This window comes from Lepidochelys olivacea (genome assembly GCF_965140295.1).
Source record: "Lepidochelys olivacea isolate rLepOli2 genome assembly, chromosome: 6".
Taxonomy (NCBI): domain Eukaryota; kingdom Metazoa; phylum Chordata; order Testudines; family Cheloniidae; genus Lepidochelys; species Lepidochelys olivacea.
Window position 1 is genome coordinate 62474979 of NC_140416.1, and position 25116 is coordinate 62500094.

General features: G+C 38.8%; 1 protein-coding gene across 3 annotated transcripts in view; it reads left to right on the plus strand.

The window, feature by feature from the left end:
- The window catches only part of PCNX1 (pecanex 1), a 126371-nt gene that overhangs the window by 27243 nt on the left and 74012 nt on the right, over positions 1–25116 (plus strand). Inside the window, exons 7-8 of one of the 3 annotated variants that reach the window (XM_084631695.1) lie at positions 18536–18668; positions 24075–24259. The exons of 1 other annotated variant lie outside the window; for it this stretch is intronic. In XM_084631695.1, the coding sequence (XP_084487821.1) occupies positions 18536–18668; positions 24075–24259 (318 nt within the window). The remainder of the gene's footprint in view (positions 1–18535; positions 18669–24074; positions 24260–25116) is intronic. One more of the 3 variants, XM_084631696.1, reaches the window with a different exon arrangement.

A 25116-nucleotide genomic window follows, 5' to 3' on the forward strand; every position in this document is an offset into this window, starting at 1 on the left:
GACAATAAACGGAAATTCACGGCCCCATGACCTGTCCATGACTTGTACTATAAATACCCCTGACTAAATCTTATCTGGGGAGCCTCCAGAGGGGGATCTCTACTTGGGGGTGTGCCTGAGGGGTCTGCTGATCTGGGGAGTGTGGGGTGGAATGGGGCTGAGCAACAGTTGCTCTGGCTGCTGCTGGGAGTGCTGCCGGGGGCCGCTGAGCTGTGGCTGCTCCCGCCGTCCCCAGGACCACTGCTCAAGCGGTCTCCAGGGTCGGCTTCAGAAGTCATGGAGCTTGTGGAAAGTCGGGGAATCCATGACTTTCCACGACCTCCGTGACAGACACCGAGCCCTAGTCATCAGTAATGAGTTCTGGAACTTAACAAATCACCTAATAAAGCAATCTGAGTCAGGAAAGAATCCAGCTTGTTCTTTCACAAATAGTTCAAGGTTAACATGGTTATAACATAGTAAAAACACCCTTGTCACCAAAGTAGTAAGCAGTTTTGATTTTAATACCTACTAGGAACAGATCTGATTAATAAAAGGGCCTATGTATGTATTCACTGTTCTGACCATAACTGCACTCTTCTTAGTTTAAGTTCACTTTGGTTTTTATTAGTACAGTCAAACTACTTTAGTGTAAGTGTTTTTGTTTGTTTGAATGGTTTCTGATGTGCAAACAAGGATGGATACAATACACTGTCTCTAAAGATGACTGATCTTAATTTTCATGTGAACACTAATCACCTTCAGTTTGTGGAAGAAGTGGTACATTGATAGTAGAAATATGCTACCAATTTGCAGGCCCTTTATGAAGACAATGCATACCAAACCAAGAGGGATTGACTCCTTGGTACTTAACTGCGGTGAGCTGTATATAAGATTTTGTTTAACGTGGGAAGTCCTTCCATTTGCTGTTCCTGCCAAAATGCCTGTTTTCTGGCATAGATCCCTAATGCTCTGAATAGGCTGCTTGGATGAACAAGAAGAATATTTGGGAGAAAGTGATCAAATTTGTACAGTATGTGCTCTAGTTATGGAGAGCTACCTAGTACACCTGAACTCAGTTCAGGGCTGGTGGGTTAGGAGGACATCTGGAGAGGAGTGTGAAGGGCATATCTTAGTGGGCTAAAACATTCTTGTCTCAAGCTGTTAGAAGGCAATGCTAGGCTTCTGTGCCTTGCTATATGTCTCAAGTTTTTATTTCTCCATTGATTTCATAAGCTGGGACAAGCTTCCATGTCCAGCCGCCTAATAAGCATCTACTGCTTTCTCCTTGACTTAAATCGTTCTCTTTTTTGTGTGTGTTCCTCCACTCCGTATCACTCACAGTAACTGCATCTCAAGGAATATTTTAATGGATTCTTACTGCCAGATCATCTTGTCTGACCCTCTATAACGCAGCCCAAGGAACCTCATCCAATAATTTCTGCATCAAGCCCTTAAGTTGTTTGAACTATAGCATTTCTTTTAGAATGACATTCAGTCTTTATTCAAAGACTTCAAGTGATGGAGGATCCACCACTTCCCTAGATGGGTTGTTCCAATGGCTAATTACTTTAACTGTTTAAAATTTGCACCTTTATTTCTAGTCTGAATTTGTCTAGATTCAGCTTTCAACCTTTGGCTCTGGTTATGTCTCTTTTTTCATACTAGATTAAAGAACTGTTTTAGCAGAAGTCTCTTCCCCATGTAGGTACTTGTAGACTGATAGTCTCCTCTTAACTTTTCTTTCTAAGTAGACTGATCTTCTTGACAGGTTTCAGAGTGGTAGCTGGGTTAGTCTGTATCAGCAAAAATAACGAGGAGTCCTTGTGGCACCTTAGAAACTAACAAATTTATTTGGGCATAAGTTTTTTGAGTCACTCATTATAAGGTATGTGTTTTAGTCCTCAGATTGTTCTTGTAGCTCTTTTCTGAATCCTTGCAGATTTCCGCAGATTCTTTTTGAAGTGTGGACTCCAGAATTGGCCACACCATTTCCGTAGTGGTCTCACTAGTAACCATATACAAAGGTAATACACTTCCTGTTTACCCTCTTAGTTCTGGCATTGTACTGGAAGCTGAGATTCAGTTGGTTATCTACTGTGACCCCAAAGTCCTTTTTTGGAGTTACTGCTTTCCAGGATAGTCTACCATCTTGTAAGTGTGACATACGTTCTTTTTGTTCCTAGGGGTGTGAGCTTGATTTGGCTGTATTAAAAACCCGTTTTATGAAGTGGTCCAGTTTCGTCTGTATAACTGACGTGTCCTATCATGATTGGACACTCCTCCACTTTAAGTGATCTGCAGGTTTTGCTAGGCATGATTTTATAATTCCTCTAGGTCACTGATAATTACTGAATAGCATTGGGCTGAGAACAGATACTTGTGGGACCCCAATAGAAACACTTTATTGGTTGAAGATTCCCCATTTACGGTTACTTTTTGTGATCTTTCATCAATTTGCTCTTAATTTACTGTGGGCAACATTGACTTTGTATAATACTAATTTTTTTATCAGAAAGTCATGAGGGACTAATTCTAATGCCTTACAGAAATCTAATTATATTAACACAGATACTTTCGCAATCAGTTTTGTGATGTCCTAAAAAAATCCAGGTTTGTTTTAGCTGTATTTTCCATAAAAACATTAATTATGCTACCATCTTCTAATTCTTTACTGATTTACATCCCATATCAGTCTTTACATGATTTTGTCCAAGTTCATTTTTAGGGTACTTGGCTTGTAGTTACCAAGATCATCCTGTTAACTCTCTCTGATATTACCTTTTTTCAGTCTTCTGGTACTTCCCCAGTGTTCCAAGAATTTCTAAAAATCAACATTAATAGATGAGAGAGTTCAAACAGCTCCTCAGCCACATCTTTTAATAATCTTGGGTATGAGTTATCAGTCTTGCAGATTTAAAAATGTTTAATAGTACTGTTTAACATCTTCCCTAGTTACTGATGGAATAAAGTATTTCATTAGCACTGTGAGATATGAATACATCATCCTGCTTTTTTGAATACAGAACAGAAGTATTTAATTCTTCTGCTTCATCAGTAATAACTTCAACATCCATGTCTCACGTCAAACCTATTCAATTGCTAGGATTTTGTTTGTTCCTGACATATTTAAACAATTCCTTCTTACTATGCTTAATTCTACTGACCACTGAATTTTTTAGTGGTAACCTTCAGCTTCCCTTATCAATTGTCTACAGTGTCTGTTGCTTCACTTGCTGTGTATTGATTTTTTTTAATTGAGGCCTTCATTTCCCCTTGGATTTTAATGAACGAAGCCTTCTTTCATTTTTTTGAATGTAATAGAGCATGTTTAAACAATTCAAAGTTATTTACAATCTTATGTTTAAATATGTCCTCCCATTTGGTTTTGCTCATGTATTTTCAGCTTTGGAAACATGCATTTTTTTAAAACACCAAATATATATTTCTATTTGACATAGCAAATGAAATTAGTTTGATCTCTTGAACCTAGGCAGCCATCAATTTAATTTGGTAGTTTAATCTTTGCATCATAATATGGTCTAGTATAGAATTGCAATCCGCTTGAAGTAATTTTGTTTTTTAAAAAGCTTTCATGTATAAATCTAAGGAACTCCAATGTTGTTTTACACATCATAACATGAGACCTCTAGTGTATGACTGTTAGATTGAAATAGGGTGGATTGATCTTAATCAGCTACTTAAATTCACCATTGTTAATCTTGATTTAAATCAGCAGGAAGGAAACCTTGATTTGAATAATTTAAAAAGTAATCTTGCTTTGCACTTGGGCTTTTTTTAGTTACCTTCCTAAAGGCTTAATTCTCAGTGGTTGGTATCAACGTTTGCAAAGAAATTTAGCCTTTACACGACATTTGTACTGCTTCTTTCTAGAAGGGAAGGTACACTGTGTCTATATACATTTGTTTAGCAGTTGTCTTAACATACACTTCAGATGCTTGATTTTTTTACGTTTGGGTTAGAAAATGGTGACTGACGCATTTCTTGACTTGATTAGTTTTTACTTTTGATTTATGTCCAGTTACATTTGTCTGGAAAAACTCAATTAAAAATACACAGCAATAGCATTTTAAAAACATGCTTTAGTGAACTTTTCATTAGTGAAATAAAACTACCTTAAATATGCTGGATACATAAGAAAAATTTAGCAAAACATGTTTTACATTTAAAACTGATTTATTAAACAAAGGAAATATTAAATAGTTAGTGCTACCTAGCATTGTGTTCAATCTTGGGTGCCCAATGAGCAGTGGATCTGTGACACCTTGATCTGATTCAGGGGTGGTCAAAATACAGCCCGTGGGCTGGGTCTGGCGCATCTAACATTTCTGTCCAGCCTCCTCTGCCCCAGCCTGGAGCCCCCTTCTGCATCAAACTCCCTCCCAGAGCCCAAACTCCTCACCCTCTCATGCACCCCAACACACTGCACCAGCTTAGAGTTCCCTCCTGCACCCAAACTTCCTCCCAGACCCCACACCCCCTCCGTTAATATAGTAGAAATGTGTGGCCCGTGATGACTTACCAAAATTCATAGCGTGGCCCCCCTGCAAAAATTATTGCCCACCCCGTATGCGATTGTACTTTATTGCTACAGATCCTGAGTGGGGTCCGCCGATCAGCCTTTGGGCAGGTGACAGCCTTATAGGCTTTTGCTGGAGCAGTCATAGAAGGAATTGAGGCATGTGTAACTAGCACAAACTTGCCTGACTCAAAGTAGTGGCTGTTAACAGTGAGGAGTACGCCCTAGTTGCTTACTACAGGTGTTGGGTATTATTTACTGCTAAGAGTTTTCCTGTTACCCCAGGGAAACTTCCCCTTAGAATACCAATTACAGAATACTAGGTATTTTACCTAGTTTTCCCCAGGGCTGAATGATGGAAGGTACAGAGTGCTTGATTTCCCTCTCCCCCTCCACCCCCCCCCCCCAAAAAAAAACCTCCCACCAAAACAAAAAAAACCCACCATTGTATTGTGGGATACTTAAAAATGTTTTTTAAAAAAAGTGCAGCCAAATGTTTTATTTTCCACCTGCACTGGGGAAAAAATTGTCTAGGACTGAATCATCTTGGCTTGACCTGAAATAAAGACAGTCTCAAGTGTCACGAAAAAATCAACAAACAATTATTTTGAAATATCTGAAATGGTGGATAATGGAAGCACAGTATTTGAATGTCTTGTATTGGCAACACTCGTGCAACTGTTTGATTGAAATACCTTTTTGCCTGACATAGATAGGTTCCAAGTATACTTTTCTATAAGAGAACCATCACAAGCAGTAGGACACTTCTCACATTTCTTAGCTGTTTGCTGGATTCATTGCTGACTTCAGCATTTACATATATTTAGCATTTGTTGTATGCCAGTCTGGATCCTACTTGATCAAATCTGATTTCCAGTTAAACTAGCAATTTATTTCTTGAATGTACTTCATAGACGTGTTTGAATTTATTGTTACACAGGTAGCAATGAGTAACTTCTGATCTTCAAAGAAGGTAATATACGCTATTCTCTGTGCACCGCAGTGGAAACTTCATACACTACTGCTAGAGGGACCTATCGGACGTAACTCTCGGCTGTACAGAATGTAACTAAAATTTGGATACCTAAAACATAGTTTTGTGTTTAAATGTGACTTGGAACAAGCATGAGAATAGTGATGTATATGAACTTAATCCAAAACACCTTCAATACCACCAAGAAAATAGCAGCGTGTTCTGCAAATTCTCAGCATCTTTCCTTAGGATTTATCCCACCTAGAAAGTCAAGTGTACAAAAAACTTCATAACAGCCATCTAAATTATGAAAGCTAGACTTTCAGCATAAATACTTCAGGCTTCTGGTTTTGATGCCCACATTACCACTTGAAGTTCTATGGCTTGTGTTTATGCAGGAAATCAGACTAGATTAAGATAATGGTCTCTAGCTGTAAAAACCTAGGTATATTACAATTAAGTGGACCATGTAGGAACGCAGAAACGTCATGTTTTTAATGTTCTCCCAGATAATGTCATAGCTCTGAGAAATAAAATAAGGTAAAACAACTGAGAAGGTTCAGAGTTAAGTCTTTGGGCATTAATGCAAAAACGTATCCATTTGACTTCAAGGTGGCCTAGAAAAATGTTTGTTCAGTATTCAAAGCAGATGGTTTCATGCCCATAGTTGTTGACTAGTAGATAGTATTCTACCTCACAAACTCAGTGATACAAGTTGACATGGTGGGAAGTATTCATTCGTCCGCCTCTAAATGCCGCTCTTGATGCAATCAGTCAAAACATTGGAATCTTAGACCATACTTTTCTATAGCTGCTGCTCTTTTTTGACCAGCAAAACAGTTGAGTGCTGGATTCTTACATTATGGTGTCATCATCTGCCCCATTTCCCTACCAAAGTTTGCTACCTTGTGGGGAAGGGAATGGGGCTGCCCCTTCTCTTTCACTGTCCCCCTTCCACCATCTCTTGGCAACTTCCTTGCAGAGATCAGTCTTGGGCATAACTTTCTGTGGATGCTTGGTAGATATATTACATCCACCAAAACTTGTGTATTTTCTTCCCTTCCTCTGGCAGAAAGCTAATCTCTGCAAAGAAATCACGGGTGCTGATTCTCACCTGGTATAAATTTCCATAGCTCCATTGTGAAGGTATGGCAATGATCTACACGAACTGATGATCTGCCCACAGGTATTGGATCTCCTAGATGTGTAAGCTTTCCAGTGTGTTACCTTTCAGTACTACTATCCTGAAATGTCTTATGTTCTCATTTTCTTGAGCTGTCTTTGCACCTCTATGCTGGACAAGAGATCCTTAAGCCATTTTCTGATTTGCTCTCTGAAACACACTTTTTACATATTAGAAACTAAAATGCCTTTTCTGTTTAACAGCTACTTGGTCTTGGAAAAAATTTTGAAGGAGAAGTAGTTAAGGACATTGAGGTCAATGGTAATTGGGACAAAATACAACATGGTTTTACAAAAGGTAGATAGTGCCAAACCAACCTGATCACCTTCTTTGAGAAGGTAACAGATTTTTTAGACAAAGGAAATGCAGTGGATCTAATTTACCTTGATTCAGTAAGGCATTTGATACGGTTCCACGTGGGGAATTATTAGCTAAATTGGAAAAGATGGGGATCAGTATGAAAATTGAAAGGTGGATAAGGAACTGGTTAAAGGGGAGACTACAACGGGTCATACTGAAAGGTGAACTGTCAGGCTGGAAGGAGGTTATTAGTGGAGTTCCTCAGGGATCAGTTTTGGGACCAACCTTATTTAATCTTTTTATTGCTGACCTCAGCACAAAAAGTGGGAATGTGCTAATAAAGTTTGCAGATGACACAAAGCTGGGAGGTATTGCCAATACAGAGTGGGACCGGGATATCATACAGGAAGATCTGGGTGATCTTGTAAACTGGAGTAATAGTAATAGAATGAAATTTAGTAGTGAAAAGGTGCATGGTCATGCATTTAGGGATTAATAACAAGAATTTTTGTTATAAACTGGGGGCGCATTACTTGGAAGTAACAGGAGGAAAAGGACCTCTGAGTATTGGTTGATCGCAGGATGACTATGAGCCGCCAAAAAAGCTAATGTGGATTTGGGTTGCATCAGGCGAGGTATTTCCAGTAGAGATAAGGAGGTGTTAGTACCATTATACAAGGCACTGGTGAGACCTCATTTGGAATATTGTGTGCAGTTCTGGCCTCCCATGTTTAAGAAGGATGAATTCAAACTGGAACAGGTACAGAGAAGGGCTAATAAGATGATCTGAGGAATGGAAAACCTGTTTTATAAAAGGAGACTCAAAGAGCTTGGCTTGTTTAGCCTAACTAAAAGAAGGCTGAGAGGAGATACAATTGCTCTCTATAAATATATCAGAGGGATAAATACCACGGAGGGAGAGGAATTATTTAAGCTCAGTACCAATGTGGACACAAGAACAAATGGATATAATAAACTGGCCATTGGGAAGTTTAGACTTGAAATTAGATGAAGGTTTCTAACCATGAGAGGAGTGAAGTTCTGGAATAGCCTTCCAAGGGGAGCAGTTGAGGCAAAAGACATATCTGGCTTCAAGACTAAGCTTGATAAGTTTATGGAGAGGATGGTATGATGGGATAGCCTAATTTTTGGCAATTAATTGATCTTTGACTATTAGCAGTAAATATGCGCGATGGGATGTTAGATGGGGTAGGATCTGAGTTACTACAGAGAATTCTTTCCCGGGTGTCTGGTTGGTGAGTCTTGCCCACATGCTCAGGGTTTAGCTGATCGCCATATTTGGGGTCAGGAAGGAATTTTCTCCCAGGGCAGATTGGCAGAGGCTCTGGCGGTTTTTTGTCTTCCTTTGCAGAATGGGGCACAGATTACTTTCTGGAGGATTCTCTGCTCTTTGAAGTCTTTAAATCATGATTTGAGGACTTCAATAGCTCAGACATAGGTCAGGGGTTTGTTACAGGAGTGGATGGGTGAGATTTTGTGGCCTGCGTTGTGCAGGAGGTCAGACTAGACGATCATAATGGTCCCTTCTGACCTTAAAGTCTGAGAGTCCTCAAAGTCTGTGAGTCCTCCTCCGGGATTGCCCTTGACTTCCTGCTCGCCCTCCCACAGTACTCCAGTAGCTTAGACACACCTTCTAAATCTCCACCAAAGGAATGAGACTTCGGGTTTACCCCTTCAAGGGGCCATGTGATAGGTGTAGCATATAACACAGAATTCTAACGTACACAGTCTGAAACCTTTTTAAAAAAATAATAAACCCTCCATGCATTTCTCTGCCGCAGTTTCCTCTCCACTAGAGGTGGCTGAAAAAAGGAATTCCTTTCTGTGAAAATGTTTATATTTTTTCGGAGCTTGCTTCTGAAGCAGGATGAAATGTCTAAAAGAAAATATCCATAGAAAGGGATTTCGGGGCGGGAGGGGTGGACCGCTTATTTGTGAAACTGACTAGAGACTTCCAGCCTGTTTGCAAGGAAGCAAGAGAGCCCAGCCATTCCTTGCCAACATCCCCAACTGGAGCTAGAGAGGTGCTATGCCTCTCTGTCCCTAGGAGTTTGAAGGGAGAGGGAAAGAAGCAGGGCACGGTGGTGCTGGGCCTCTCTATGCCACTGGGGGTGGGAGGAGGGATCGGCACTCTGCTGTGCTTCAGAAGTTTTATTGGATTTGTAATAGATTCAGCAGACTACTTCACTCTACTGAACTGGCATTTGCTGATGAAACTAAGCTTCAGCAGAAAATTCCCAACCAGCTCTACTCTACCACTCCAGAGTTTTGTGTGGTTTTTTGGGGGGGAAGGGAGTGCAGGGGCAAGATTCATGGTCCTCTGTGGGATGCAGGATCCTTCTGCTGCTGCTTTCTGAGTTCTCTTCTCTTCCAAAACATAGGGCCTCTCCCCCTTGGTCAGGTGGCTTCCTCTGACCTTGGCCTGTCTGTCCCCTTTCTTCCTCCTGCTCAAACTTCTGCCTGTGTCATGATTCGTAGAGCCCTGCAAATCTGCAGATATTTGCAGACCATGTTTGCAGATCGTGGATGGGATGCGGATACAAATTTTGTGTCTGTGCAGGGCTCTATCTATAGGTCTTTCCCCATTAATCTTTTCATAAACTTTTTGCTTTGTCTGTATGTCTTTCTCTTGCTCTAGTAACTTTAAATGCCAGTCCTGGGTTGAGAAGGTTGGGGAGAACTGATTCTACTGCTGACTTCAGCCAACTTCCTTAGCTAATCTATTATCCCAGGGTGCTTAATCCTGAATAGACAGTCACTGAGTTCTAACATCCACCAATGTCCTTGATCTGGCAGAGATGTGACAGCTCATGGTGCATACGCACACAGGCATTCATAATACAGCAGTTTTCATAGTAACTTCATAATATCAACTGTTCCCAAATCATTGCAGCTTCACTTCAGCCTAACTGCATCTGATGTTCCAAGTTTTTATACGTACATGATAAGTAGAGGTGGCGCTTCACACCAGAACTCTTGAATGGGACACTTGAATTTTGAGTCTGGGTTGAAATTTTGTAGCTCAGGGCTTACCTCTAATTGCAAAGGGTATGGTATACTTCATTTGCACTCAATCTGTTTAGTTGATATGTGTATATGTTCAGAATAAAAGGCATAGAGTGCATCATTGGAGCCATGCGGACTGAACTGTCTTTCTTCTAGAAGGATGGAGTATTTTACCAGAACGATTGAAATGTAAATTGGGTAACTTAAGTTGTGTAAAAAGAAAAGGAGTACTTGTGGCACCTTATAGACTAACCAATTTGTTTGAGCGTAAGCTTTCGTGAGCTACAGCTCACTTCACATTGAAGTGAGCTGTAGCTCACGAAAGCTTATGCTCAAATAAATTGGTTAGTCTATAAGGTGCCACAAGTACTCCTTTTTCTTTTTGCGGATACAGACTAACACGGCTGCTACTCTGAAACCTGTCATTAAGTTGTGTAGGAATGGTCAGAAAAGATACTGAGTAAAAATGTCTTTCTGATCCAGTTTGCTTCCTGTGTGAGTGTATTCAGAGTAATATGCTTATTTTACTGACAAAGGTAGGGTTTCTTACTTAGCTTTGTAGATCTAACACAGCTAAAGAAAAGTGACCTAGATTCTCTTCTAGAAGATTTATATAGAGGGTCATATTTTCAAATCTGAATGCTAATGTTAGGAATCTAATCTGTGCACCAAACTTCAGGCACCCAGGTTGAAAACCAGGTTGAGTAGACATTAGGGTCTTCCTTACTATAGTATGTGATGCACAAGCCATTAATAATCAGATGTCATGGTGAGTTTGCAGCACTTGTTAGTTACAGGTGGGTTTTTTTTTAAATCCAGTTCAAATTTACTCAACTAGCCACATAAATGGAATTTCAGAAGGTCACTCGGGTGTTTTAAGAGTTTAACTGTACTTAGTCTGAAGGCAAAATTTTCAAAAGCACTTGAACTATAGTGCCACTGATTTTCAATGACACGTAGGCTCCTAAGTTGTGTGTCTGAAAAATTTTACTCCGTCTCTGCAGCTTGTCCCTCTTTTCTTAGCTGCCTTCTTTTCACTCAGGAGTTCACCAAACCACACTGATTTAAGGATTAATTTGGGATTCTGTGGTGGGTACTCTTCATTAGTAAAAAATTGAATTTAGCCTCCTTAACTTCAGTAACAGGAGGAAACATTGCATTTTCACCACTTGCATTTTCTCTTCCAACTTTTAAGTTCAGTTTTGGATCGAAAACAATGACTTGTACATGAGAGGTGCACAATGACTTGTGCATGAGAGGGGTTTCTCCACACCTATGTTTACCTCAAGTATTCAAACACAAATTCTGCTATGAAAGAGAATCAAAGATTAGTTTATTTTATGGCAACATGTGTTCTCTTAAAAACTAGTAATATACTGTATAACAATATATACAGTCTAGCTTCTTGAGCACTCACAACTGTTTCAAGCTTTGTTAAATAATTCTACATAAAGCACTTAATGTGTATATGCCTTCACTTATATGTACAAAAGGAAAGTAAGTAGGCTTTAGAAATGCATGTGTAAGAGGCAGGATGGTTCAGCTAGTGTTCATTTATTCCAACTGTACAGTCTGCTGCTTGATGGATCTGATAGTTATATTGAGGTTTTGAAATAACCACTTGACCACCAAACTATTGGTGGGAATGCAACCTATCAAGTTCTGCAGAATTTTTCTTTAAAATAAAATTCTAGACCTTGCGTTGGGAAGGTAGACTTCCAATTAGGGCTGTCAAGCGATGAAAAAAATTAATTGTGATTGATTGCACTGTTAAACAATAAGAGAATACCATTTATTTAAATATTTTTAGATGTTTTCTACATTTTCAAATATATTGATTTCAATTACAACACAGAATACAAAGTGTACAGTGTTCACTGTATATTTTTATTTTTGATTACAAATATTTGCACTATAAAAAACAAGAGATAGTATTTTTCAATTCACTTAATACAAGTACTGTAATGCAATTGCTTTATCATTAAAGTTGAACTTACAGATGTAGAATTACATAGTTTTATTTTTGAAAGCAGTTATTTTTTTCTATGTAAAACTTTAGGGCCTACAAGTCCACTCAGTCCTACTTCTTGTTCAGCCAATCGCTCAGACAAAAAAGTTTGGTTACAATTTGCAGGAGATAATGCTGTCCGCTTCTTGTTTACAATGTCACCTGAAAGTGAGAACAGGCATTCACATGGCACTGTTTTAGCTGGTGTCACAAGATATTTATGTGCCAAATGTCCATTCATACTTCAACCTCCATTCCAGAGAACATGCGTCCATGCTGATGGAGGGTTCTGCTCGATAATGATCCAAAGCAGCGTGGACTGACACATGTTTATTTTCATCATCTGAGTCAGATGCCACTAGCAGAAGGTTGATTTTTCTTTTTTGGTGGTTTGGGTCCTGTAGTTTCCACATCGGAGTGTTGCTCTTTTAAGACTTCTGAAAGCATGCTCCACACCTCTCAGATTTTGGAAGGCACTTCACATTCTTAAACCTTGGGCTGAGTGCTGTAGCTATCTTTGGAAATCTCACATTGGTGCCTTCTTTGTGTTTTGTCAAATCTGCAGTGCAAGTGTTCTTAAAAGGAACAACATGAGCTGGGTCATCATCTGAGACTGTTGTTATATGAAATACATGGCAGGATGCAGGTAAAACAGAGCATGAGACATACTGTTGTCCTCCAATGAGTTCAGTCACAAATTTAATTGACACATTTTTTTTAACAAGCATCATCAGCATGGAAGCATGTCCTCTGGAATGGTGGCCGAAGCATGAAGGGGCATATGAATGTTTAGCATATCTTGCACGTAAATAACCTTGCAACGCCAGCTACAGAAGTGCCAGTGCCATTTCTCATGTTTAGGTGACATTGTAAATAAGAAGCAGGCAGCAGTATCTCCAGTAAATGTAAACAACGTTGTTTGTCTTTGCGATTGGCTGAACAAGAAATAGGACTGAGTGGACTTTGTTTTATTTTTGAGTGTAGTTACGTAACAAAAAAAACTACATTTGTAAGTTGCACTTTCAAGCTAAAGAGATTGCACTACAGTACTTGTATGAGCTGAATTGAAAAATACAATTTCTTACCATTTTTACAGTGCAAATATTTGTAATAAATATAAAGTAAGCACTGTTCACTTGGTATTCTGTGTTGTAATAGAAATCACTATGTAAAAATGTAGAAAAATATGCAAAAATATTTAATTTCAATTGGTATTCTATTGTTTAACAGTGCTATTAATCGTGATTAATTTTTTTGAGTTAATAGTGTGAATTAATGGCAATTAATCGACCATCCTACTTCCAGTTGTGTGGTGGTACAGTAATGCCATCATTACTCTCTCTGAAAGAAGGCTCCAATGCTTGTGCTGTTGCTCATAGTGGCTTTTTTACCCTAAGCAGCAATCTAGTGAAATTAAAATAATCTTTTTACTCAGAGTTGCACTAGTTTAATTTAAATTGTGATTATTTTTTTAACTAATTGTTAAACTAAGCTTTTTCAATTTAGCTTAAAGCTATTAGTACCAGGGGTAGTCATAGGTGGACTGCAGGCCAAATCCGGACCTCCAGACACTTTTGAACGGACTCCAAAATCTTTTTATATACTTTTTTTTTTAATTATTTTCTCTGGAATCTTGACCTGGCCTATTCTTTGACCAGGACATTCGTACCTTGACAAAAAAGAATTGACATTAGGATCAGGTTTAAACTAAACTGAAATATGTCCACACCAAGGTTTGCACTGTTCAGTGGAACCTAGCTAATCTGGTGCTAGTTTGTATGCAGGCCAGGCCATAGTAATAAAACCCCTGAGCAACTACATCAGTGGGTAAAATATGAATGTAGATCAGAGTTCTTGGCTTCACTTTGCTGTTGCTTGGGGAAAAAGCTATAAATCGCAACAGTCAGGCAATCAGCAGTTTGCAGTGGAGGGAGGACTAAAACAAAACAGAGGCTGAGGGTGGGATAAACTAATTAAGACACCCCTCGCTCTCATCTGTTTCTTGCAGGATCTGGACGCAGGCAGGCAGAGACTGTCTCATCCAGAAATCAGGGAGGGATGCTGCACATCTAACACCCAAAGGCTTCCATGAAAGACAGACTTCTCCTCTCCCGCACACTGCAGGCAGGCTCTGGGGTGCTCTGGGATACATTCTACTTAATCTTCCTCCCAACAGCTGGAAGTATGGGTTGGTGGGCTGAGTTTCTCACTGAAGTTTTTGTTGGGCCTCCACAATAGGTCTTGTATTGATCTCTGAGCTGTAGCATACATATCTAGTTAATGTGTGTCTTGTAAACTTCACGTCCCAATTTTCATATCTTGGAAATAGATAGTAACAAGTCTCAGATGGCTCATTAAAATAAATCGCTAAACAGAAGGAAAAGTTTAACTTTTTCAAACACACCTTAACATTGTAGAATTTCAACACTTGAGAGCCAAAGGTTGTATTGGAAGCAGAACTTTCCGAGGCAGACATTTATGATCCTGGGGAGCCTTGCTTATGTAAACTGATTTACTTCAAAGATTGACCCATTGAAACTGGGCTTTTTATGAAGTGAAGATGCAACTACTGAATGAGCTAGTTTTAAGTGAATTACAATAATCCTGTTGATATATTTTGCTAATAATATAGAACTATTTGTTCCTGTAATATTAAGATTACATATACACTCCACCTTCCTTATAACATACATGAATTTAGATTGATTGATTTTATGGTAGTGCCTTTCTTAGTCTAGAAATCTTCCCAAAATAATTCTGTGAGCTGAGTCTTGTGAGTGATGCCGTAGACAGTGGAACCAGTCCTGCACTCTTCAGTAAACACAAAATTCCTGCATTGTAGAGTAGAATCAGTTTCACTGAGAGCGAGTGTTGGCCAAGACCCAACAAAGGTTATCTGCCTCTCAAATGTAAATGCTATTGGCTTTTGAAACTTGCATGTGAACGCAGATGCTAGACCTCTATCAAAGGTCTTAACAGCCCAAGTTTTTGTATGGACCACAAGTTCACAGTCCCCAGATGGTAGCACCGTACAAATATGAGTTAATACTATTCAGTCTAGATAAAAGAGGTTGTAATAAACATCAATTCTGCTCAAATACTGACTTACAAAATAACCTTCTGTTCAACACTAAAGGAACCTTCCATTCTAAAATAAAGCTATCATCATCATGGTTAAACAAATTCTAGAGTGGGATAGAAACTGGCTTAGGAACTTGATCTTCCATTACTACCTGTGGCAGGCATTTTGCTTGAGATTTATCAGCCTCCATCCCCTTTCTTCAAGCATAGGGTCAGATACAAAAGTACTAACTTTCTTTTAAATGTACTTAGTCGTACATGTTCATAATGATGCAGTGCTTTAAATCTTGTGTGCTTTCAGAATGATGAACTTTGCTTTTTTTAAAAAGCAAACAAATTAAACTTGTTCAGCCTGATGTCTTAATGGTCTTGTTTAAGTTGTTTTAAACTGGAATGCCATTCTTTCTGTGCCACTAGTTTGTTCTTTGTTTACATTAGACTGCGTTTCTTGCTTGCAGCTTTGACATATAGCTTCTTGAGAGGACAGACTTATATAACATTCACTAACTCATAACTATTCAGTGGTCTGAATTTGACCGTAGGAGAGGGCCTTGCAGTAGAAAGCTGTTTTTGTCCTGCAGTCAAAAGAAGTAATACATAATGGCTTTCATGCAAGCGATTGGGTGGCCTACTTGCAACTAAGTCCCAAAATAGCTTGTTTTGGTTCGAGACGCTGCAATGCATCTGAGGGCTGCCCTTGCTACCCTTAGGGAAAGTCTTAAGATCATGAAAAACCCCAATAGGAGTCACTGTCAGATAATCTAGAATATTGTATACACAAAAATTACATTAAAAGAACAACATTAAGGTTGCAAAGTCAAGCATGCATAAGCTAGTAAATGTCAGAATTACGGTTGCTTGTGCAACCTTAATTAGATCCCCCTGTGCATACGTACTCTGATATAGTCCTTAATTACCTGATCAATTTTTTTCCATAGGACCCCTTCTTCATTCAGTGTACAGAATGGACAGTGATCAGTCAATGAGCAACTATTTTGTTTTCTCCACATTGTTCATTGTGTGGTCCCAGGCCCCTGTTTTGTCCTTCCTATTCAAATTCTGCTCTATAGACAAAATTATTAACTTTCTTTGGAGATTTCTCTGTGGCATTCATCACTGTTGATCCTTGTGGAGCACTCAAAGACTAATGAATTTATTTTCAAAACCCCATTGTGATGTGAGTGGGGTGATGTTATCCCTGTTTTATAGGCCTACAACCTGGTTTTTGAGAATGATTTTCAAAGTATATAGCACGTAATATGTTTAAGACAGAGCTCCCATTGACTTCAGTTGCCATGATGAATGCTCAGCACTTTTTGTAAATCAGACCCCATGATCGGAAGTCAGACAACCAAAACATGAGGAATACCACACAATTAGTGACCATCTGTGAAAAGGTTGATATAAGTGACTTGAATAGAATCATATAGGAACTGTGTGACACAGGCAGAAATAGAATTCAGTTCAATTCTCCAGGACAGTTCTTCAGAGAATTCAGTTATTTTCCAGCAGTCCCCTGCCTCATTCACTATATGCCTTCCAGTTTCTTCAAAAAGGGAAGCAGGGGTTCTATAGCCAACAGTCTCCTTTCAGTATACACCTCTGAATCATCTCCAGGGCAGGTCCATCCTGTACATTGAATGGGAAGGGGGGGCGGGTCTCTAGCATATGATCATGCAACTAAAGACTATATAAAAGCGTAAGCACAAGGGAGCTGAATTAAGGTTTTATGTAGTCTTAACTCTGCAATTTCCAAACTTTGAGTTCTTGACTTTTCAACATTGATGTTCTTTTAATGTAGATTTTGTGTGTATGTATCTTCCTATCTTTTAAAAAAGCAAACCGAAAAAGCAGAAATGCCATGTGCTATATTGATACTCATATGGGTCATCAGCAGGGTTGGAGCCTTTAGATACACAGCACAGACCTCTGCTGACCTAATGGCAGTAAATGATAGTAATGGTAGGTAGTCCTCCTCTGTGTGGACCAGCATGAGAGTGGGATAGAGAGTGTCTTTCAAATATTTGCTGACAGCAAATGAACGGTGAGACTCAGGAATAATGGGCTCTGTTCCAGATTTTAGAGAGGGAGTGTTCTTTACAGGGCTCACTTCCTGTCTACCCCCGAACATAACCTCTTTTGTCCCATCTCCTCCAACCTGTTACTGTTCCAGTCCTTTCTCTTTTCTATCCCTGGCTCCTCATTGTAGTACTATTCTGCTCAACTAGCCAGTCCCAGTCTCCACTGCTCAGGCTTCTTATTTCAGTCCACTCTCTGTGCTCAGTAAATCTTACCCTCATCCCTCCAGACTCCCAGACCCAGTTCTCCTCTTGTGTCCCAGCTTCTCATGAATGTCTCCCAATACCTCTTTCTTCCTGTCTCACTGGTTCTCCATTCCAGTTTCCTTGCCCCATCTAGTCCTCCTAGGTTCACCGGTCCAGTTGTCATCTATTCTGCCTTCATATCAGGTAGTTTACTCCTTTAGAATGTCTGAACCCAGCAGGAGAGTCATTGAGAGCAGAGAAGAGACAAGTGCCCTGCCCTCAGTTAAGGTGTCCAAACCTGGACCCAGAATGGCCTGTGGCAGCTCAGAGCTGAAAAAGCAGGAAAAGTCATCCTCTGCCCTGGGCAGAAAAAGGCCCAGTACAGATGCATTTTTCTGGGAATTTAGCTGCTCAAATGTAAGATGATGCCACTGAGTGTGTGTGAACTAACTTTTATTTCTAAGGTTTATCTTTGACCAAATATGGGAAATTTTTTCACAGAGATGGAAAAAGGTACATTTCTGACACACAGCCCACCTTGCTGCCACTCCCTGCTTCAAAAGATGGAGACTAGAGCTTTCCAAGGAAAAGTACATACGTTTTCCCATGTTAAAAGATTATTTTTCTCTAGCTTTGTTCTTGGAAACAGCTGAAGAATTCTGGCTGAAATTTTCTCAAAAATTCAGCCTGAGGCAAACACCCAGCATAGAAACCTTCCGACCAAATGATTCAAGTTTGGTGAAAGTTATGTGCAACTGAAAAGAGGGTCCTATAATGGGAAGTATCAAGCAACCTTAATAGGCAGTGGTACCAACTGCACATAATTTATTCCTTCCATTAGGGAGCTGGAGAAGTTAATCCAGTTCCCTTCCCAGCAAAATCTAAAGTTTTGAAGAAAATAGACAAAACTTTTTGGAATCCTGGCTATTTGGACATGGGGAAAGACCAGTAGGGTGTATATTTAAAGGAAATATAAATCTAGCTATAATGTGCTTTTGTGATCCTATTTAAGGTAAAAGATGACAGTAGTAAATGACGAGTACAGTAAGTGAAAAGACCTAGTTTCTCTTGCTGCAAAATTCATTAACTGGGGTGTGGGTGGGGGAAGGGAGAGACTTCAGTTGCTGTGTATATAACTGGGGCTGGGTTCCTGTTTGACCTAAAGTCTGTCTTGATGCAGCAGCACAAGCCAGCGAGGAGACTGTCATGTTTCACCGTGAACGCAGCACATTTAGGCGTCAGGCAGTACGGCGCCGGCACAATGCAGGGAGTAACCCCACCCCTCCCACATTGCTCATCGGATCGCCCCTCAGGTATGGTATCTAAATATTCCACCATCTTTAGCATGCATGCAGCAGACTACATATTTCCCACACCCCCTAGCATTTCCAAAAAGTACTTTCCTTCTCTCCTCACCTTTAACCTTTTTGGGCTGTCTCTGCATGTCTTTGGACTAGTTGAATTTGTGCATGTGTACGTGGCACTTTTTCCCCCACAATGACAAGGTTAGCCTATCTCAACATGGCACATGTGGGTTTAGATCAACCACAAAACAAATGAATGGTAACAAACTGACTTTTACTCAGTTCTTTCACTTTAATTTTGTGTCAAATCTTTAGATACTTTAAATTTCAATCATAAATAAGAAAATGTTAAATCAGCATCTCTTTTTTCTCCCAAGGGGGAAGAGGAGAATAGGAGTACCCACACTTCTCAGGGACTGTAGCGGGGAAGAGATCTGCACCATAAAATTAGCAGGATAATGTAAACAGCTAAACCGTCCTGCAAATGTTCTAAATCTTAGAATGCAGCAAACCACTGCATAAAGAGCCAGGAATCAACCCTGTCAAAATAGAAGTCTTTGAAATAATTCATAAACTATCGTAATCTTGTTTTTAAATGTAATAAATTCCATAATTTATTGTTGGTTGGTACTAACTCTGCTTATATACTGATTACTTTAACATCCATTTGGTACTTGATATATCTGTGTATTCTTAAGGCCTGTCCTTAACCTTCTAAGTTAACAGTTAATTGCTCCCAATATTATGAGCTCTCCATCTTTAAATTTCAGTAGTACTCTTGTAATTTCTTTTAGTAAGAGTACAGAAATTGAGCAAACTAATGCCTTAAATCTTTAATACTGTCTAAACCAAACAGTTCGTAAGCAGGAGGCAGGGAATCATGTCTTCACCATGGCACTCCTGAAGCAACATCTGATGAAGTGGGTTTTAGCCCACAAAAGCTTATGCCCAAATAAATTTGTTAGTCTCTAAGGTGCCACAAGTACTCATTCTTTTTGCTCATACAGACTAACACGGCTACCACTCTGAAACTACTAGACAGAATTTCTAAAATATCTTGGATATCAGGATTGATGCTTGCAAGGTCTTGCTTTTAAACACTTGGCATCAATTTTTCTATTCTTCGGGGCAAAAGGAGAGACACACTTAAGTAAGAATGTACGCTTCTTCCTTCCCACTTTGAAGATCACATTTTATCCTGAATGTAAATGTAAAATGTAAAGCTAGTGTAAAACAGCTTACACTTTCCCACATTCCTCCCCAGTTTGGTCATCTTCTATTTGATTCTAAAAATAAGGTGCAGAATTTGACTTTCGACGAGTGGCTCATCCTAGTTTTAAGGGAGTGGGGGTGAGAGGAAGTTTAAAATCTGCTTTCTGTGTCTGAAACTTACTCAAGTGTGTCTTCCATTTTCCCCCAAATGTGGGAATTTCTCCATTGTTCTCACATTAAAGATCAGTTGTTTTTTCTTTCCCCTTGATATCAGAGTTGCATTGGTTTATTGCAGGTATATAGGCATGCTCCTCCTGAATTTTGGAAGCCACTTTTTAGTGAAGATGCATAAGTGTGACCCTAGGCACTTGTAATCAGCTGCAGAGACAGTGCCAATGAGAGGGAGAAACTGCCCAAGAGACAGGAGCTCAAGAAGCTCAGATAACTGAAGTTAGATCAGAGTATAGTTAAGGAGTAAATAGTGATAACTTGGCTTCTGATACCCATCTAGCCAACTTTCATTATTCAAGATACAAGTTAGTGAGGTGCATTTGGCTATTGGCTATTACAGTACATAGCAATACTTAATTGAGTTGATTTTTTTTAAAATAAATTTTACTAAAGGCAAAATAGATGTTGATCTTTATTCTTATTGAACATAGATGATTTCAAAACAATAAAAAAATAAGTGAATAACTTAACAGTTAGGGCCATAGCAACTCTCCATATTTTGAGTCACCTCTGTCTGCTCTGCATCATGTTCACTTGCATTGTGTTCTCTGCTCTTCTGACGGAGGGTAGAGCAATTGTGTTTTATCTGTAGAAGATCATGCAGATCAGTGTGAGCACTAATCATTGTACATCAGCCTAAGAATGGTAACGTCTGTGACTTCTATGGATCAGAGAGAGCAGAATAGGATGCAAATGAGGAACTATCTCAGATGTCCCTGCTGCTTAAAACTGGAGTTGGCAGCTGCCTCCTTCTCCCCGCTAATATAGGCACCAAGATTTCCATGACACAATTGCCTCTGACAAACAGGTGGATTTTGTTGTGGGGACAATGAGAGCGCTGAACTTTAAGGACATAACTTCTTATTCAAAGACAAAAATTCAAGAACGAGAGAACATAGAAAAATTCTGGCCAAGTAAATTATGTTCTTTATACGTGTTGCCCATGCCCTGATTTGTTCCTGTGTAAATGAAAACCGGAACCCATTATCTCAGATCTCTGAACATCTACAAAGAAGCATATCACCAGGAATAAACGGAAATTAAGTATTTGAAATATACATGCAGAGCCAAATACTGGTAGCAGACACCCTACTAAAAGTATTATTTGTGATGCTGGCTAGGAGCCAAATATTTTATAGTTTAAAATGTCTTAGCCTATTTTTTTTAATCTGACTGCCAGTCAACCAGTGTTACAAATGACCTCATTTTTAGAGCAAAGAGGGTCACTGGTTATTTGTTACAAATTTGTTTGAGATACAAACTGAAATTTATTTGGAAATTATTCATGTTAAATATTCTTCAGACTTCAATATAACTAGTAGAAATAAAGTTGCTCCCTTTTTTTTGTGTAACTGGTGTTAATGGGAGTTGTATGTGCACTGAAGAGACCCATGAAGTAAGAAATAAAAACTTAGTGTGCAAAAAAGAAACACAGAGAAAAATATGAATATATTCTGTTATGAACTGATTTTAGTAATTATGGGGAAAGTGTTGATCACTGCAAATATGTAGGCATTTCCTATCTCTGCTAATAGGAAGTGGTTCTCTATCTTGTTCCTATATTGCTAATAAACTCTATTGCTTCAAATTTTAAACTTTAATAACAGTTAGGCATATTAACCTTTAGATGCCCTGATACTGTTTTTCTTTAATACTCTTGTCAATGAGACTTTTCTTTCCTAATCTCTTGACTGTGGCATAATATTAGATGTCATAGAGATATAGTCATTAGAAGGCCTGTGCAATCCCATTTGAAGTTTTCAACATACATTTTTTTACAAGGGTGTCTCAGTAGTGAAACATTTTATTAAAATAGACTAATTGCATTGCATAACTAGACATTTGGCCATGAAAAAGATTTTTCAATTAAAATCTCCAGTAAACTCTGAAGGCATGGTGGTAAAATAAATACGTGGACATACATTGCCCCATTTAAAAACAGACTACTTCCAAGCTCCCTGATAAGTACCAGCAGTGTGCTGGGCACTTCAGACACAATGTTGTACACTTCAATGTTGTACTAGTGTCAGACTTTAGATTTGACTTCTAAATTTACTTGTGTTTTGAAATGGAATGGCTCCAGAAGCTTTTTGTATTCAGAATTATTTTGTGGACGAGACAGAATAACACTCCTTGTTGGATATTCTATAAAACTGTTACTCAGTGTTTTGCTTTCTTCTTGTCATATGGTTTGATAGCTAAAAGAAGTTAAGTACAATTTTTAACTTATAGCTGTGTTTGAATGAAAATCTATTCAGATAATTATAGGCTGTTTAGGTTAGCTTTATTGCTCTTCTGGGTAATGCTCAAATGAGACAATGAAGCATTCTTGAGGGATGATGTATCTTTGAATCTTACTTCCCTAAAGGCTTCTGTTACCATGTAGCTCACAGAGAGCCTTGTCTACAGCAGCAAAACACTAAATTAAATAAGGTTGAAAAGCATTCAAACCCATATGGTAAAATAAAATATGGTAGTAGTGACTTGCAAGCTTGCTTTTCTCCATGTGCTGTGTGCATGTCTGTTTTATTTTGCATGTGCTTTTTTTAACATTCATTCTTAGTACATAATCTTGTGATTTTTCCAATGATTTTTAAGAAGGGAACTGAAAAGCAGAAGTTCTAGAATATATTCTGTTGCTGTAATCAGGTATAGTCCACACACATACTTTTATATATACTTAGTTGTTGCCTTCTTAGTCCGCTGTAGAACAGCATATTCCTTAAAGGCACCAGAAACCACCTACATTTTGAACTGCTAAAGGGAATGGACAGTGATGTTCTGTGCACACAGGAAACTTGTTTTGCCCGAGTGAACCATAAAATATACAACATATCAGGGTCCTCAAATAAGATAACTTCTTATTTGGTAAAAGAAATTAATATAAATAGCCTAGTATGTGATCTGCTAGAATATATGCGATTTTAAAAATGTCTGGGACCTTTTTGCTACTTAATTTTAGAAGATTTTAGTCATGGCTTGTTATAACCACCTGCAGTGTGTTACTCTGCCCATTTTTTGTCCTTTTAGATCTGTTTCTGTTGAATAATAAGACTTTTTATCAAAAAGGTAGTTTTGAAGTGGAAATAGGTAGTAAGAGGAAAATAGTATTTTTAGAACTTTTAAAACTGGAAGGGAAATAGTTCTGCTGTAAATGCCTCTTGACCCTAGGTAGACGTATATGAAAAGTTATTTCTTGGTACATGTATATCTTTGGGCTTAAAAGAATCTCTGGTCTTTATAACAAAACTGGGTGTTCTAATGGAATGTTGCCACAATAATCAGTTTAAAAAAAATCCAAACTAATAACATTAGAAATTTAGTTTTAAAGTTTTATTTTACGAAGGTTTTGTACTCCATTCAGCTTGAACAGGTAAGCCACATAAAGCAATATATCCAGAGTTTATGTAACTACAGTCCAGTTACTTGTTAGGGCTACTCCAGAGTTTGACTAGTAACTTGGCCTGAAGGTGTAGAGAACAGAGTGTAGTTGGACAGCCAGCAGGCAAGCAAATGCTCCTGTGGGTCCCTGACAAAAGCAAATAGTAAACAGTTCAGCAGCTCTTGCTTTGAGAAGCACCAGGGGCACATAACTATCCGTGACACCATCTTTTTAATAGTTAAGTATTTTTTTTTAAAGTTAAAGTAATATCTTACACAACTTTGCCATTTCACATGCAAATGCACACATCACTAGAATAGCATTATGTGGGGCTTAAGGACAAATTAAAAAGCAGTAAGAATAAGCAATTTTTAAATGGTGTAGTAGAGGATATATATTTATTTAGTTAACTTCTAAATACTCTGCTCTACAGTACTCCTGAGTTGTGATAGCCTATTTAGTAGGCCTAATGGCTTTCTTATGGTATGCTTTATTTTAACTTTGTCTTTTTTTTAATAGTTTTGTTTCATCACTTCTAGCTATTTTTTATTCTTCCCTGTAATGTCTCCCCAATCCATGTTTTTTCGTAGCCTTCAAGATGGTCAGCAAGACCAGCAATCCACAACACAGGTCAAAGTCCAGTCCTGCCCCCCTTCCCAGGCAGCTGTGCTCAGCGCTAGCGCCTCCTTGCTGGTGAGAAATGGGAGTGTCCACTTAGAAGCATCACATGACAATGCATCTGCTGTAGGCGGTAGCAGTTTGCACGATGAACTTGGTATGCAGGCCTTATGTAACCTTGGTGACATGGAAGTTTTAATGCCACAGATTTATGGGTAATAATGCACTGAAATTAATTTAAACTGAGATCTTCATTTCAGAAATGTGTGGGTGCATTTCTTAAAGGGAAATATTACTTCTGGTCAGTTCCCCACTCCTTCATAATTATTCCTTCCCCTCTCCCCATTTCCTTTAGCAAATACACTTTGAAAACACCCTTAAAAGAGGCATAGATTTAAGGAATACTCTGCGTGCTTTCATGGCTTGAACAGCACAATAGTACCAGTATATACGCTCATTAGAAGTGGCTGAATTCGCTTTCTTGGTCTCTATTGACTCGATTTCATTTTGGTCACAGAGTTTAGCAGGGATTGAAGTCTATATTTTTCTGGTTCAGGAGGATGAGTGTTTAAAAATGTACTAGCCCTGAAAGCATCTTTTTATGGTTTCCAAAGAATTTCTGCTCCCAGTGGGCCATGATATATTGGACCTTCAAATGTGTGTGGAGGGGTTAGGGTGAGGAGGGTGAGAAATCGTAGGAAGTGAAATACAGACAATGTCAGTTACTGCAAGTTACATTTGAAAGAAGTCAGAAGCTTAATTCAAATTAAAGCATCTTATTGTTTGTATTTCTGAGATTGTCTCCTAATAAAATTTTAAGTTACTTGAATGTTATGCTGCTGCCGTAATAAGCATTTAGGTACCATGATCAGGAAGATATCTTCTGCATGTAACTTTACTGGTCAGATTGAAAAAATTCCAGACTTTTTCCCTCCTTGTCAGTCTTCTCTCATTCACTGGGCCATTTTAGTGCCTTTGTATATACAGTGTACTTTTAAATCAAGAGGTCTTAAA